At 43.6% G+C, this 15,664-nt stretch overlaps 2 protein-coding genes across 2 annotated transcripts in view; both read left to right on the forward strand.

Annotated features, from left to right (window-relative positions):
- The first annotated feature begins 501 nt into the window (after nt 1-501).
- Nucleotides 502-15,664, forward strand: part of LOC139434511 (gastrula zinc finger protein XlCGF57.1-like) — a 42,037-nt gene continuing 26,874 nt past the window's right edge. Inside the window, exon 1 of the mRNA XM_071204450.1 lies at nt 502-603. The gene's annotated coding sequence lies outside the window, so the exon portion shown is untranslated. The remainder of the gene's footprint in view (nt 604-15,664) is intronic.
- Nucleotides 6,742-14,043, forward strand: LOC117452251 (zinc finger protein 454-like). The gene is made up of 4 exons (XM_071204451.1): nt 6,742-7,082; nt 7,991-8,090; nt 9,418-9,713; nt 12,437-14,043. The coding sequence occupies exons 1-4, from the start codon at nt 6,854-6,856 to the stop codon at nt 13,780-13,782; spliced, it is 1,971 nt and encodes a 656-aa protein (XP_071060552.1). The 5' UTR covers nt 6,742-6,853; the 3' UTR covers nt 13,783-14,043.

Consider the following 15,664-nt stretch of genomic DNA (forward strand, 5'->3'; position numbering starts at 1 on the left):
ATTATCATTCAGGAAGTATGACGCTGCGCTGTCAGTAGCTTCTCCATGTTTGTGATTGGTCTAATACCACCCCTTTCATGTGAACGCGCACCTAACTAGATAGGACACGGCTGGCTTGAGCGATCCACTTGATAACCCGCGTCGTAGCGAGAGCGCGTATGTTTTGGATTAGGCCAACCGGCTAACTCAAACATATCCAGGTTAGGTTGAACCAGCTTCGTAGTACAGGCCCCAGGACAGCAAGGTAAACAAAGACTCAGTTGCAGTTTAGAGAAGAGAAGAGTGCTGTTTACAGAACACATCGAGAGTGTTGTTGTTTATCTGGGGTAAACAGAGCAGGATGTTTTAGTAAATAAAGTATAATATAACGTTTTTATACTCAAAGTGTAGTTACACCCTCCCACCACAGGGGCGCTGCAGGCCAGTTTGAGAGCCAACACAGAGAGAGGAAGAAGCAGGCAGTAATAATCAAACATCGATCCGCTGCTCCCAAACACAGCGGAGAACCTGAGAAGCAGGAGAACCGGCTGATTACTGGCTGATTACCGGCTGATTACCGGCGGCAGGATGCTCCGTTTAACGGGGGTTTAGTGACGTCACCAGGTGAGCTGCGGCGGCATCAGTATGAAAACACCTGAGAGCTAACGGTTAGCATTAGCCGTTAGCTCTCAGGTGTTTTCATACTGATGCCGCCGTGTGAAATATAATAAATACAAATATAAGTTTCTGAGGTTTATATCTGGTTCATAATGAAGAGTATCCTGATCATCAGGAGAGGACTCTTTAAAGTAGAGACACTACATACTGATATACACCTGAACATCAGCAGGAGAGGACTCTTTAAAGTAGAGACACTACATACTGATATACACCTGAACATCAGCAGGAGAGGACTCTTTAAAGTAGAGACACTACATTACATTACATTACATTGTATTTAGCTGACGCTTTTATCCAAAGCGACTTACAATAAGTACATTCGACCAGGAAGACACAACCTTGAGGAAAACAGAATCATATAAGTACATCAGGTTTCATAGAGCCAAGCCTTTCAAGTGCTACTCAACTGGCTTTAGAGGAGCCAGTCCTTTGTTAGTATATAAGTGCTTTGTTAATAGTTCTATCCTCGAAGTGGAGTCGAAGGAGATGAGTTTTCAGTCTGGAAGGTGTGTGAGCTTTCTGCTGTCCTGATGTCAATGGGAGCTCATTCCACCATCTTGGAGCCAGGACAGCAAACCCACGTGTTCCTGCTGATGGAACTTGGGTCCCCCTCGCAGCGAGGGTGCAGCGAGCTGTTTGGCTGATGCAAAGCGTAGAGCACGCACTGGGGTGCACGGATTAACCATGTCCTGGATGTAGGAAGGGCCAGATCCATTCATAGCATGGTACGCAAGTACCAGTGTCTTGAAGTGGATTCTAGCAGTTACCGGAAGCCAGTGGAGGGAGCGGAGGAGCGGCGTGGTGTGGGAACATTCAGGAAGGTTGAAGACCAGACGAGCCGCTGCATTCTGGATGAGCTGCAGAGGTCGGATGGCACATGCAGGGAGACCAGCCAGGAGGGAGCTGCAGTAGTCTAGGCGTGAGCTGACGAGAGCCTGGACCAGAACCTGCGTGGCTCTCTGGGTCAGCTGGGGACGCATCCTCCTGATGCTGTAGAGCGTGTATCTGCAGCAGCGGGTTGGAGCAGCGATGTTTGCAGTGAAGGACAGGTTGTTATCCAGGGTCCCACCCAGAGTCCTTGCAGTCTGAGTCAGGGAAACAACAGAGGGGCCGATGTTGATTGTCAGGTCAAGAGTTGGACAATCTTTTCCCGGAAGGAAAAGCAGTTCAGTTTTGTCAAGGTTGAGCTTGAGGTGGTGAGCAGACATCCACTGAGAGATGTCAGCTAGACGAGCAGAGATGCGTGCGACGACCTGGGTCTCTGAGCGGGGGAAGGGCAGGACTCATTGGGTGTCGTCAGCGTAGCAGTGGGATGAAAAACCATGCGGGCTAATGACAGATCCGAGCGAGTTTGTGTACAGGGAGAAGAGGAGGGGACCAAGAACAGAGCCCTGAGGGACCCCTGTAGTTAATTGACAAGGGTCGGACTCGGACCCTCTCCAAGTGACCCTGTAGGTGCGGTCTTTGAGGTATGAGGTGAGGAGGGAAAGTGCAGAGCCTGAAACGCCAAGTTCATACTGATATACACCTGAACATCAGCCGGAGAGGACTCTTTAAAGTAGAGTGACGTCACCGCACCAGAGAGTGACGTCACCGCACCAGAGCACACAGCACACAGAGTGAAATGTGTTCTCTGCTTTTAACCCATCCTAGCACCAGGAGTCTAGTACTAGGAGCAGTGGGCAGCTATTGTACAGCGCCTGCGGAGCAATGGGAGTGAGGGGGGAAGGGGGATGTCTGGTGCCTTACTCAAGGGCACCACGGCAGGAGGTGAACTGGGACCTCTCCAAGTAGAAGTCCACACTCCAAATAGGTCTGGTCGGGGACTTGAACCGGCGACCCTACGGCTCACAGTCCAAGCCCCCACTGACTGCCATAGATTTAGTCCCTAATGTTGCTCTCAAAGTGCACCAGATTGATGCATTTCACTTCAACATTTAAAGCATGCCCCCCGGACCCCCCGAGAGGAGGTGAGGTCCACCACCTGCCCACACCCCCTGTTAAATGGTCTCACCCACATTGAGGATGCTTCCTACGCCCATGTTTTATTCCATGCGTCAAGTCAGGCAAATTGGGTCAAAATGTTATTGCATCAAAGATCTGTTAACATTAAAATCACTAAATATATGCTGTAACTATTTAGCTCTAGCAGCTCGAGGGCTCAGGTAATGTGATTACTATATGAACAATGGTCCAAAATAACATAAAATGCATAGGGTTTTTTGTTAAGTAACATACTTTCGTCGCCGGCCGGCCGATACATGCTGCGCATTAAGTGGGCCTGTTTGTCAATTAATCCCCGGGCCACTTTTCCCCCCCAGTCCGCCCCTGACAATGAGCGACATCTAGTGACGGATTGTGGAACATTAAATTCGTTTTTCTCATGGCAGTTAGACTCTAGAGACAAACTAGGGGACTTTATTTTAATTTTTGATCTGTGTCTGTCCATTTGGTGTAGTGTTTGATCCAATATTACATTTGGTTTATATATTAGTCACTTTCTTATGAAATGCCAGGTTGTAGGCCTTGATTTGAACATTCAATCCTGAAAATAAAAAATCAACCAGATTAATGTTTCTTTAATCCTGACTAGATGTAAGTAAATCTGTATAGGAAGATGAGTTAAGGGATAGAGGAGAACAGGTTATGCTATAATTACAGAGCCTGTCCATTTATAAATTGAGGAAATCAATGTTAGTCTGTTAACCAAAGTGCAGCCATCTAATAATGTACTATCTATTATTAAAGATCAGAGGAAAAGAACAGAATGAGAGGGGTCAATCCGGAATAAAAATAAAGAAGCAAAGAGACTGTAGAGCAGTGAGAAGGAAAAAAGCTTGGTGTGTCAATTCATTACATTGCCAGTATTTGTCGTTGTTGTGAAAAAGAAATCGCCCCCTCGGATTTTTGAACAGCCCCCTCAGTCATTTCATCCTGGAGCCGGGCCTGCATCACATGTACCTTAGCTTGACTTAAATGTATTAAACGTATAGTTAAGTGATATCAAAATATAAATAACTAATGTCATGCAAACATATTAATATTTGCTTGATTCCAGTGTTGAATTTAGCACAATTGCATACAAACGTTAAGGGATTTTAAGATTCTGAAGTATTATGCTAAAAACTCAATGACTTAGATTATTATTTATAGGTTTGCTGAATAGTTTCATATCCGCTTACCTTAGAAACGTAAAATGCGATGGCAGTGTGCAGATTCTTTCACACACACGGGTATTGGGCCGAGGGCGACACCGTAGACCAGTGGTTCCCAAACGGTGTGGATTTTGTGACAACCATACGTTATTATTGCAATATACAACTACACAAAAATAATTATTTTTTAATTTACTATATCAGTACTTTGTAGGTTTATATGTACGTAATCTGCGCGACTTGCGCGTCCACGTGCAGTGCTGCATAAACATGGCTGAGTCAGTGATAACTCTCGAGGGGTGGAGGTATGCACATTATTTTGAGTTCATCCGAAGAATAGACAGGAATGTGACGGTGAGGTGGAAACTGTGTCCAGGCCACCAGCTGTTATCCACTGCTGTAAACACCACGTCAAACCTCAACAAGCACCTGCAAAGAACACATGCTAAGGTGGAGCTACCGCACACGCTATTTGTTGTTTGTTTATATCACGTAGTGGTCTGTTCTTCTTCTCTGTCTTCCGGTTGTTGCCTGTTTTGAATGACGCATACACACTACCGCCGCCTGCTGGTAAGGAGAGTTATTGCCACTCACGCATGCGCAGTTCGTACGTGCTCGGCTGAAGTCTTTGCGGTGTCTGGTTCCAGTGCAACACATGAGAGTGAGCAGAGATAGACTGCGCAAAATATACAGATAGCAGGAGACAGAGAACAGCCACGGTCAGATAGGAAAACATTCAGGATCTGGATCAGTCTTATGCGACAATGGAAACTGAACTAAAGAGAACATTTGAAACTTCAGCAGTTGCATGATCTGCCTGCAGGGAGGGGCAGGGAGGGGCGGGCCGGCCCTGCGAGTAAAGTAACGAGTAAAGTAACGAGTTACTTTATGTAGTTGTAGAGAGTAACGAAGTAGTGTAATATATTACTTTTTTTTTTTAAAGTAATATGTAATATATTACCTTTTTTTAGTAACGACCCCATCTCTGCTGAAATGTTACATTTATAATTTGTAGTTCAGGACCATGGACAATGCAGCTTCCTTGCATTGACAGTTCTCTGTGCTGCATTTCCTTTGTCTCATTTTTAATGTTGTGACCTGTCTGGTTTAAATGAGTGTGTTGCTGCTTTGATGAAGCCTAATTTGATAACATTTCAAATTAATTTCTGAAATATTTCGTTAATAAATATTTCATGAGTAATATAGTTGTCTTTGTCACATTTTATTTGGCATTAGTAAATAATTATGCACATTTACAGATATTTTACATGATATGAGTGATAACACGTGTTATAAGGGCTATTTTGCACAATAGGTGTGCCTTGAGATTTTTACTTGTCCTTTGGTGTGCCTTGGGCACAACAAGTTTGGGAACCACTGCCGTAGACCATGTGTCAGTATACACCACAGACCGTGTGGCGCAGTGGATAGAGCCTTGGTATGGGGATCAGATGGTCACAGTTTCAAACCCAGTCAGCATGTAGTTGTGTCCCTGGGCACAACTACATGCTCCAAAGTGCTCCGGTGGGGATTATCCACAGTATTGAGTATGTAAGTTGCTTTGGATAAAAGCGTCTAACAAGTAAGATGTCATGTGTCAGTATACACCACAGAGTTGTTGGCATTGAAATGGATAGAGGAGAAAGAAATACATAACAGGATAATTGCATCTGACAGCTTTTCAGCATTATCGAGTATACGATCAGGCAGATCTTCATCTAGAATGGACATAATAAATGAAATATTTCTAATTTGATATCAAATGCAAAACAAAGGCAGAGCAACTCGTTTCATCTGGGTTCCTGCTCATGTTGGTGTGGAGGGTAATGAACAAATCAAATCCAAATCAAGTTTATTTATAAAGCACATTTTAAAACAACTTTCGGTCGCGCCAAAGTGCTGTACATGAACAAAAAATATACGGAACATATTGCAATTTGTAGCATTTAAGTTAAAAACAACAAATATAAAGGCAGACACAGTTAAAATACAAAATGAAAAATGTCATGCTCTGCTCACTTTTAAAAGGCCAGAGAGAAAAAGTGTGTTTTTAGAGAGGATTTAAAAGCCCCTAGTGTCTGGGCCGACCTCACAGGTAAGGGCAGAGTGTTCCAGAGCCTGGGACCAGCTGCTGCGAAGGCTCGGTGCCCTCTAGTTTTTAGCCTGGTTTTCGGCACTACCAGCAGCATTTGGTCGGCAGACCTTAGAGCTCTGGCTGGGGTGTATCGCTGGATTAAGTCAGCTATATAAGCCGGAGCCAGCCCGTTTAGGGCCTTACAGGTGGAGATTCTGGCCAAACACACACTCAGAAGTTTGAACATAGACATAGAAGTTCCACTCAGCAAAGCGGAGGTTCAAATATTCATTCAGAAATATGCACAAACAACATGACAAGATCATTGGGACCTTAGTGATACAGGAAGACATCTTTATAACATGCAAAGGTATGTGGGGGATGGAAGGAAGGTGGGGTTTAAAAGAAGGGAGGAACATGTAATTTCTGGGATGATAATAGGTCATACAGGTGACAGGTCTCGATCATACTTTAAGTATAATAGGAAAGCATCTAACCAGGAAGTGTGTACACTGCAGCCAGCCAGAAGCTGTTGAGCATGTTTTACTGCTCTGCAGGAAATATAGTACTCAGAGAAATGTGCTTTTCCAGACACTCAAGAAAGCAACATTCCATGACTTGTCGCTATCAGGGCTGTTAGGGAAAACATCAGGCAATATATATTGAGAGATTATTACGTTTCTAAGAGAAATTGATCAATTTAAAATAATCTAGAGTTTTGGTTCTTTGTTTTGTTTGTTTTGTTTATTGTTTTCTGCATAGTCTCTTGTTCACACTCCAGTCCAGTTGGTGGCGGTAATGCACCTACAAGTTGGTTTGCCAACCGCCAATAAACACTAAAGAAGAAGAAGAAGAAGAAGAAGAAGAAGAAGAAGAAGAAGGCGACACCCGCCATTTTACGCGAGGTGCAAGCAGGCAGAGGGTTTAGCCGTGTTACTTACTTGTTAGATCCAATACTTTGAAGATGGTGAAGTGGTGTAGTGCTGGGACTTGTAGAAATCATCATTTGATGATAAATAGTGATGAAAAATCCAAGTTTTCTTTCTTCAAGTTCCCCAGTCACGAAAAACAGCCAGGACGGAGGGCCCAGTGGGCGAGAGCTTGCGCTCGCGTCGTTGCCATCACTCACAAGCCGTGGAAACCCAAGGACACCGTGCAATATGTGTACATCTGCTCGGCACACTTCATTTCTGGTAAATTGAACTTGTATTTCAGAACAACTACTATGTTTATGATTAATCTGATGTCCGCCCCTAGCCCGGACTGGACCAAACTACTGTTTACCTTCCTCTACAGCAGAATCATAGCATGGTAGCATAGCATCATGGTTGGTCTAGTCAGCCCCAACATTGTAGTTCCTATCTACCAATGACAATGTACATACTCCCTGCTACTTGTCCATCTTTCACAGAGTAAACTGAGCCACACATCAGCTATGACAAGTCATTAATGTGTGAATGTGGAGCTAAAGCGATGTCCGGACATTAACCAGTTCAAGAGGAAATACAGAGAAATTATTTTCTCGAGGTACAGGGATAGGGAAGGTGTTTGACTATGTGTTTATGTGTGAGTATGTAGGTGTGCATATGTATGTGTACATATGTATGTATATCAATCAATCAACAGGTAAAGCAGATCAATAATGATAATGACAAGAATAATAATGATAATGATAATTATTGCAGATCATAGATTATAAATAAATCATTTAGGGACAAGTGGGTGAGATTAAATAAGTTATACTTCTTCTCACTCCTTTTCGAACACGAGACATGGCACTGTTTATGTTGCAAATGCATTGTTGTAAATGTAATTTGTTGTATTGTTTTAATTTCTCTTGCATGACTATGCACTACAACATTTGTTCTGATTTGTAAATTATTTATTCAACTTGTTCGAAATAAATGTATCAATAAATAAATTATAATACTTGAGTTAGCTGTCGGGGATACTAGGATCAGGGAATGTGTAGCACCTCATTGATGACATCAGGGAGGTGATATATCTGTATATAGCACCTCCCTGATGACACTGATCTTACTTTAGACTGGAGGAGGCACACTGATATGCATGACTCCAAGTTCTCTGATCTGTTTTTCAGGGCAGCCTTCCAAGGAGCCCGGCCATCCAGATTACATCCCGACCAAATTTGCTACGCCTGGGAAAGTACCAACAGCTGACGAGTGCCAGAAACTGAGAAGGTTTGTGAAAATGCATGTATATACTGATGATATGCCTGGCCTAAATCGAACACTGTAATACTGTTGTGATGGATGTGAAGTACAATTTTACAATAACATACCAGCTGTGGGTAGGTGTTAGTTATCACCCCTGGTAGGGCTGTGCAATTAATCGTATTTTAATATAAATTATATATATATAAATATAAATGTATCATTTATTTAATTTATGTTTGTATTGGTTTTTCAGTTGAATTATACGTTCAAATTATTATTTGTATTTGTTTTAAAGTTCAATAAATGGATATTTTCAAGTCAATGAATAATCGTATTTAATAATCGTGATATCAATTATTGACCCAAATAATCGTGATTATGATTTTTGCCATAATCGCACAGCCCTAACTAGGGATGTAACGATACCAAAAACTCACAGTACGATAATATCGCGATAACAAACACGGTACGGTATTTATCGCGATATTGAATAATAATCGCGTTAACCGAATATTTTATTTAACAATGACGGAAAAATCTGAAAGCAGTCTGTCATTTTGTCAGATTAGAACAAACTCGGAACAGCGCCAACGTTTCCCCGCAGCGAGGCTCTGGTGTTATGCCGTGGTATGCATGCCCTCCAAAAGGAAAAGATATAGTTTCCAAACCGTACTTTGTGTACAGATCAATACATGTCTGGGAGGTTTTGCTTTACGCTGTGTGCGCTCCCGCGAGGTGCATGCACACACGGCATAACACCGCCCCCCCCCCCGTTGACAGTTCACGAGCGTGCTTTCTCTCTCTGTTCAGACCCGACGGGTAATAAGGGATTATGACGGATATTTTCCTGTCTGTCAAAATGACTGACAGCGAAAAAGTCTAAGGCCACCTCAGTGGGACGGAGAGATATGCTTTGGCCATGGGGGACAGCAGTGGGTCAAACTGTGCATTGTCTCTCCACCACTTCAAACACAACACAGTGTTTGCCAAGAAGGTGAGGCTTATTGACAGAGATATAAATATACTGTTGGTACTTGTCAATGTCTCTAGGTGTGTACATGTAGCCCTGTAAATACCATGTCCTTTTGTGTTCTGTTGTTTTATGTTCATGTTGTAACCTACTTGCTGCCATGTTGGACAGGTCTCTCTTGAAAAAGAGATCGATGATCTCAATGGGACCGTCTGGTTCAATAAAGGTTTAAAACGAAAACAAATATTTAAATAAAAAAAAAATCGCGGTAGATTTTGTCAGTCTCACGACGGTATTGGGACGTTTATTTACCGCGATATTCGGTATATCGTTACATCCCTAGCCCTAACCCCTGGTATATGTAATGTTTGTGTGTATTAGGTTCTGGAATGCTATGTCTCGTTATGGCAAGAAGATGCTTGGCAAAGAAAATGGGCCCTCAACAAAGAAGTGCAGAGTGGCCTCCGAACCTCCACAGCATCAACCTACTCCTGATTCGCCTCCACCGTCGACCAGTTCAGTGTCTCCACCTTCCGTGACTCAACAGATGCTCTTTGATGAGATCTCTGCACTCAGGGCGGAAAGAGATGCTGCTCTTGCTGAGAGGGACCATGCTAGGGCCACCCTCAACTCTGTCCGGCTGTTTTCGAACACTGTTGCTGACAACAATGAGAAGTGTCAGTATTACTAACTTGGCCCATTTTTCTATCCACTTTTCAATTCTTGCTAGTTTCGATGACATGCAAAGCTACCCCATCCATCCCCTAATTGATCAGTTTTTTATATGATAGTTAAGTTGAAACATGGCATGAAGTTTGAGTATTTGGCAGACCAGGTAGGCATCCCTCAGAGCACGCTCATAGATTACATTACATTACATTGCATTTAGCTGACGCTTTTATCCAAAGCGACTTACAATAAGTACATTCGACCAGGAAGACACAACCTTGAGGAAAACAGAATCATATAAATACATCAGGTTTCATAGAGCCAAGCCTTTCAAGTGCTACTCAACTGGCTTTAGATAAGCCAGTCCTTTATTAGTATATAAGTGCTCTGTTAGCAGTTCTTTGTTAGTCATTCTATCGCTCGAAGTGGAGTCGAAAGAGATGAGTTTTCAGTCTGCGCCGGAAGGTGTGTGAGCTTTCTGCCGTCCTGATTTCAATGGGGAGCTCATTCCACCATTTTGGAGCCAGGATAGCAAACCCACGTGTTTTTGCTAATGGGAACTTGGGTCCCCCTCGCAGCGAGGGTGCAGCGAGTCGTTTGGCTGATGCAGAGCGAAGTGCACGCGCTGGGGTGTACGGTTTAACCATGTCCTGGATGTAGGAAGGGCCAGATCCATTCGCAGCATGGTACGCAAGTACCAGTGTCTTGAAGTAAATTCTAGCAGTTACCGGAAGCCAGTGGAGGGAGCGGAGGAGCGGAGTGGTGTGGGAACATTTAGGAAGGTTGAAGACCAGACGAGCCGCTGCATTCTGAATGAGCTGCAGAGGTCGGATGGCACATGCAGGTAGACCAGCCAGGAGGGAGTTGCAGTAGTCTAGGCGTGAGGTGACGAGAGCCTGGACCAGAACCTGCGTCGATTTCTGGGTCAGCTGGGGACGCATCTTCCTGATGTTGTAGAGCGTGTATCTGCAGCAGCGATGTTTGCAGTGAAGGACAGGTTGTTATCTAGGATCACACCCAGAGTCCTTGCAGTCTGAGTCGGGGAAACAACAGAGGTGCCGATGTTGATTGTCAGGTCAAGAGAGGGACAATCTTTTCCCGGAAGGAAAAGCAGTTCAGTCTTGTCAAGGTTGAGCTTGAGATGATGAGCGGACATCCACTGAGAGATGTCAGCTAGACGAGCAGAGATGCGTGCGACGACCTGGGTCTCTGAGCGGGGAAAGGACAGAATTAATTGGGTGTCGTCAGCGTAGCAGTGGTATGAAAAACCATGCGGGCTAATGGCTGATCCGAGCGAGTTTGTGTACAAGGAGAAGAGCAGGGGACCAAGAACAGAGCCCTGAGGGACCCCTATAGCTAGTTGACAAGGGTCGGACTCGGACCCTCTCCAAGTGACCCTGTAGGTGCGGTCTTTGAGGTATGAGGTGAGGAGGGAAAGTGCAGAGCCTAAAACTCCAAGTTCTTGGAGAGTGCGAAGGAGGACCTGATGGTTCACCGTGTCGAATGCAGCAGACAGGTCCAACAGGATGATGACAGAGGAGAGGGAGGCTGCTTTAGCAGTGTGCAGTTCCTCAGTGACAGCAATGAGAGCAGTTTCTGTGGAGTGACCTGCCTTGAAACCAGACTGGTGCGGATCCAGAAGGTTGTTCTGATGGAGATAACAGGAGAGTTCTTTAAAGACAGCGCGTTCAAGTGTTTTAGACAGGAACGGGAGGAGAGAGGCAGGCCTGTAGTTTATAACATCAGACGGGTCGAGAGTGGGTTTCTTTAGGAGAGGGTTTACTCTCGCCTCCTTGAGACTGTTTGGAAAGTGACCAGAAGTTAGAGAAGTGTTGATGAAATGAGTGAGAAACGGTAGAATATCAGGAGCGATAGTCTGAAGGAGGTTTGAAGGGATAGGGTCCAGAGGACAGGTGGTAGGGCGGGCAGAGGTAATGAGGGTAAGAACCTCACTTGGAGAGAGAGGGGAGAAGGAGGTCAGTGTGCGGGTGGAAGGAGGGTCTGGTGTCCCAGTGGTGAGTAGAGGTGAGTCATAAAAAGAAGAGCGAATATCATCAACCTTTTTTTCAAAGTGGTTAACAAAGTCGCTTGACAGAAGGGAGGAGGGGGAAGGGGCTTTGGGGGGGTCCAGGAGGGAGGAGGGGTAGGGGCTTTGGGGGGGTCCAGGAGGGAGGAGAAGATGGAAAATAGTTTTTTAGGATTGGAATAGGAAGATTGGATCTTATCTTGAAAGGAAGTGCTTTTTGCCTGAGAGATGGAAGCAGAGAAAGAGGAGAGGAGAGCCTGATAGGTTAGGACGTCGTCGCGGTGTTTCCGCTCTGCTGCCCTAAGGACGGTTCTATTAGCACGCAGTGCATCATTACTTTTACATAAGAAGGTGCCGTACAATGTTCTGATGATACTTGCATACTTTTACATAAATAAGGTTTGAATTCTGTACTGTAGGCGTAGTGTATCTGTGAACGATCTCAAATACAATTCATTGTTTACATTGCAGCTACGCCAGAAGAAAGAACCCTTTTTCATTTTTAACTGGAAGTGGAAAGGGGCTGGGCTACATGAGGTGACTTGATCCAACAGAAATACACAATAGGTGGGACTAAGAAAGATAATGTGAACATATAAAAACAAAGGCATTAATTAGGGCTGCAAAATGTCTCCCAATGTAATGGTGAGGATATTTTTAAATGCTAGCAGTTTGTTCTGACTGTGTGTTTCCTGTTTCCTGCAGACGTCCAGCAGCTGGTGGTGGTTAAAGAAGAGCTTCTCCTTGACCAGCAGGAGTGGAGCTCCAGTCTGGACCAGGAGGACCCAGAGCCCCCCCCACACATTAAGCAGGAACTGGAGGAACTCAGGATCAGTATGGAGGGAGAGCATTTTCAAGGGCTGGAGGAGGCTGATATCATTGAGTTCATCTTCACTCCTGACCCTGTGAAGAGTGAAGATGATGAAGAGAAACCTCAGTCCTCTCAGCCTCATCAAAGACAAACTGAACACCTGGAAACGGAAGCTGATGGAGATGACTGTGGAGGACCAGAACCAGCCAGGAACTCAGATCCAGAGAGCAGTTTACAACCTGAGACTGAGGACTACACTGGAGACTCTTCTGAACCTGACACTGAAGACAGTGCCGATTGGAAGGAGACCAGAGAACCTGCCTCAGGCTCAAACTCATTGAAAAATAGAAATGAATCTGTCAGTGATCCACAACATAGTGCTGAAAATAAATCATTCAGCTGCTCAGGTTGTGAGAAAGCTTTTTCACAGAGTGGACATTTAAAGGAACACATGAGAGTCCACACAGGAGTGAAACCATTCAGCTGCTCAGTCTGTAAGAAAGATTTTGCACGGAGTGGAATTTTAAAGAAACACATGAGAGTCCACACAGGAGAGAAACCATTCACCTGTACAGTCTGTAAGAAAGCTTTTTCACAGAGTGGAAGTTTAAAGAAACACATGAGGGTCCATACAGGAGAGAAACCATTCAGCTGCTCAGTCTGTAAGAAAGCTTTTTCACATAGTGGACATTTAAAGGAACACATGATAATCCACACAGGAGAGAAACCACACAGCTGCTCAGTCTGTATGAAAGCTTTTTCACAGAGTGGAAGTTTAAAGTCACACATGAGAGTCCACACAGGAGAGAAACCATTCACCTGTACAGTCTGTAAGAAAGCTTTTGCACAGAGTGGAAGTTTAAAGAAACACATTAGAGTCCACACAGGAGAGAAACCATTCAGCTGCTCAGTCTGTAAGAAAGCTTTTTCACATCGTGAAAGTTTAAAGGAACACATGATAATCCACACAGGAGAGAAACCACATAGCTGCTCAGTCTGTAAGAAAGCTTTTTCACAGAGTGGAAGTTTAAAGTCACACATGAGAGTCCACACAGGAGAGAAACCATTCAGCTGCTCAGTTTGTAAGAAAGCTTTTGCACAGAGTGGAAGTTTAAAGAAACACATGAGAGTCCACACAGGAGAGAAACCATTCAGCTGCTCAGTCTGTAAGAAAGCTTTTGCACGGAGTGGAAGTTTAAAGTCACACATGAGAGGAAAAATAGAGCTGCAATGTTTGTGACAAAAGATTAAAATGGCATAATCGTTTCAAAAGACACAAGTGTGTTGGTCTTCAGATGCTTCTCTAACTGTAAGGGAATACATTTGTCTATTTTGTGTCCTGATGACCTAATGCCACTACATGTAATACGTTACTCCCTAAGCCTAATTTCACCCACCTGCAAGCGATTCACTAATAATCACAAATGTTCATTTCTTTGACCCCTTGATTAGGCTATTTCTCGTTTAATAATCGTTACATCTCCTCAGGACCAAGTTCCCGTGTCCTGCCTTTCACCTGCTGATCACCCACTGCTCATTTAAGGTGGACTCACCTTTGCAAGGGACCAGCTAGTCTTAGTGTCTTAATGCAAACGTTTTGTAAAGGCAAGGCAAGGCAAGTTTATTTATATAGCACTTTTCAACACAAGGCAATTCAAAGTGCTTTACAAAAAATGAAAGACATTAAGCATTAAAAAAGAAAAGCTAATAAAATAAACATTAAAAGGAAAAATACATGGATACAAGTTACAGTGCAGTTTAAGATATGAATATTTCAATTAAAAGCAGCGACAAAAAGAAAAGTCTTCAGCCTGGATTTAAAAGTAGTCAGCAGCGGACCTGCAGGTTTCTGGGAGTTTGTTCCAGATATTTGGAGCATAATAACTGAACGCTGCTTTACCATGTTTAGTTCGACTCTGGGGACAGAAAGCTGACCAGTCCCTGAAGACCTGAGAGATCTGGATGGTTCATAATTTAGCAGGAGGTCAGTAATGTATTTTGGGCCTAAACCATTCAGTGCTTTATAAACCAGCAGCAATATTTTTGAAATATATTCTTTGACACACAGGAAGCCAGTGTAAAGACTTCAGAACTGGAGTGATGTGATCCACTTTCTTAGTGTTAGTGAGGACTCGAGCAGCGGCGTTCTGAATCAGCTGCAGCTTTCTAATAGACAGTGAGACCTGTGAAGTAGTCGAGTCTACTGAAGATAAAGGCATGGACAAGTTTTTCCAAATCCTGCTGTGACATTAGTCTTTTAATCCTAGATATATTCTTTAGGTGATAGTAGGCTGATTTAGTAACTGTTTTAATGTGACTGTTGAAACTCAGGTCAGAGTCCATGACTACACCTAGATTTCTGGCTTTATCTGTTGTTTTGAACATTGCACACTGAAGCTCAGCGCTAACTTTTATACGTTCTGACTTGGCTCCAAAAACCATTACCTCAGTTTTATCTTTGTTTAATTGGAGAAAGTTCTGACAAATCCAGTCATTGATTTGTTCAATGCACTTACTCAGTGTTTGAATTGGAGCATAGTCTCCTGGTGAAATTGTTACGTAAATGTGTGTGTCATCTGCATAGCTATGGTAACTTATTTTGTTGTTCTTCATTATTTGAGCCAGTGGTAGCATGTAGATGTTAAAGAGAAGAGGCCCCAAGATGGAGCCTTGAGGAACCCCACATGTCATATTTGTCAACTCAGATGTGTATTTACCTATAGAAACAAAGTTGTTTCTGTCCTTTAAGTAGGATTCAAACCAATTTAGAACTGTTTCCGAAAGTCCCACCCAGTTTTCCAGTCGGTCTAGTAATATGCTGTGGTCAACAGTGTCAAACGCAGCACTGCGATCTAATAATACTAACACTGAAGTTCTGCCACTGTCTGTGTTTAAGTGAATGTCATTAAAGACCTTTACAAGAGCAGTCTCAGTGCTGTGGTTTGGACGAAAGCCTGACTGGAACACATCGAAACAGTTATTTAAATGCAAGAAATTACTCAACTGTTGAAAAACAACTTTTTCAATGATTTTACCTAGAAATGGGAGGTTTGATATGGGCCTGTTCATTACTGAAGCATCTAGATTATTCTTTTTTAAGAGCAGTTTAAAGGAATGGTATG

The sequence above is a fragment of the Pseudochaenichthys georgianus genome, chromosome 9 (assembly GCF_902827115.2).
Source record: "Pseudochaenichthys georgianus chromosome 9, fPseGeo1.2, whole genome shotgun sequence".
NCBI lineage: Eukaryota > Metazoa > Chordata > Actinopteri > Perciformes > Channichthyidae > Pseudochaenichthys > Pseudochaenichthys georgianus.

Bases quoted from the DNA above. Each gene is read 5' to 3' on its own strand.
- LOC117452251 (XM_071204451.1), top strand. From the start codon at position 6,854: ATGGTGAAGTGGTGTAGTGCTGGGACTTGTAGAAATCATCATTTGATG. The intron at 7,083-7,990 runs GTAAATTGAACT...TCTGTTTTTCAG, and splicing joins CTCGGCACACTTCATTTCTG to GGCAGCCTTCCAAGGAGCCC. The intron at 9,714-12,436 runs GTCAGTATTACT...TGTTTCCTGCAG, and splicing joins TGCTGACAACAATGAGAAGT to ACGTCCAGCAGCTGGTGGTG.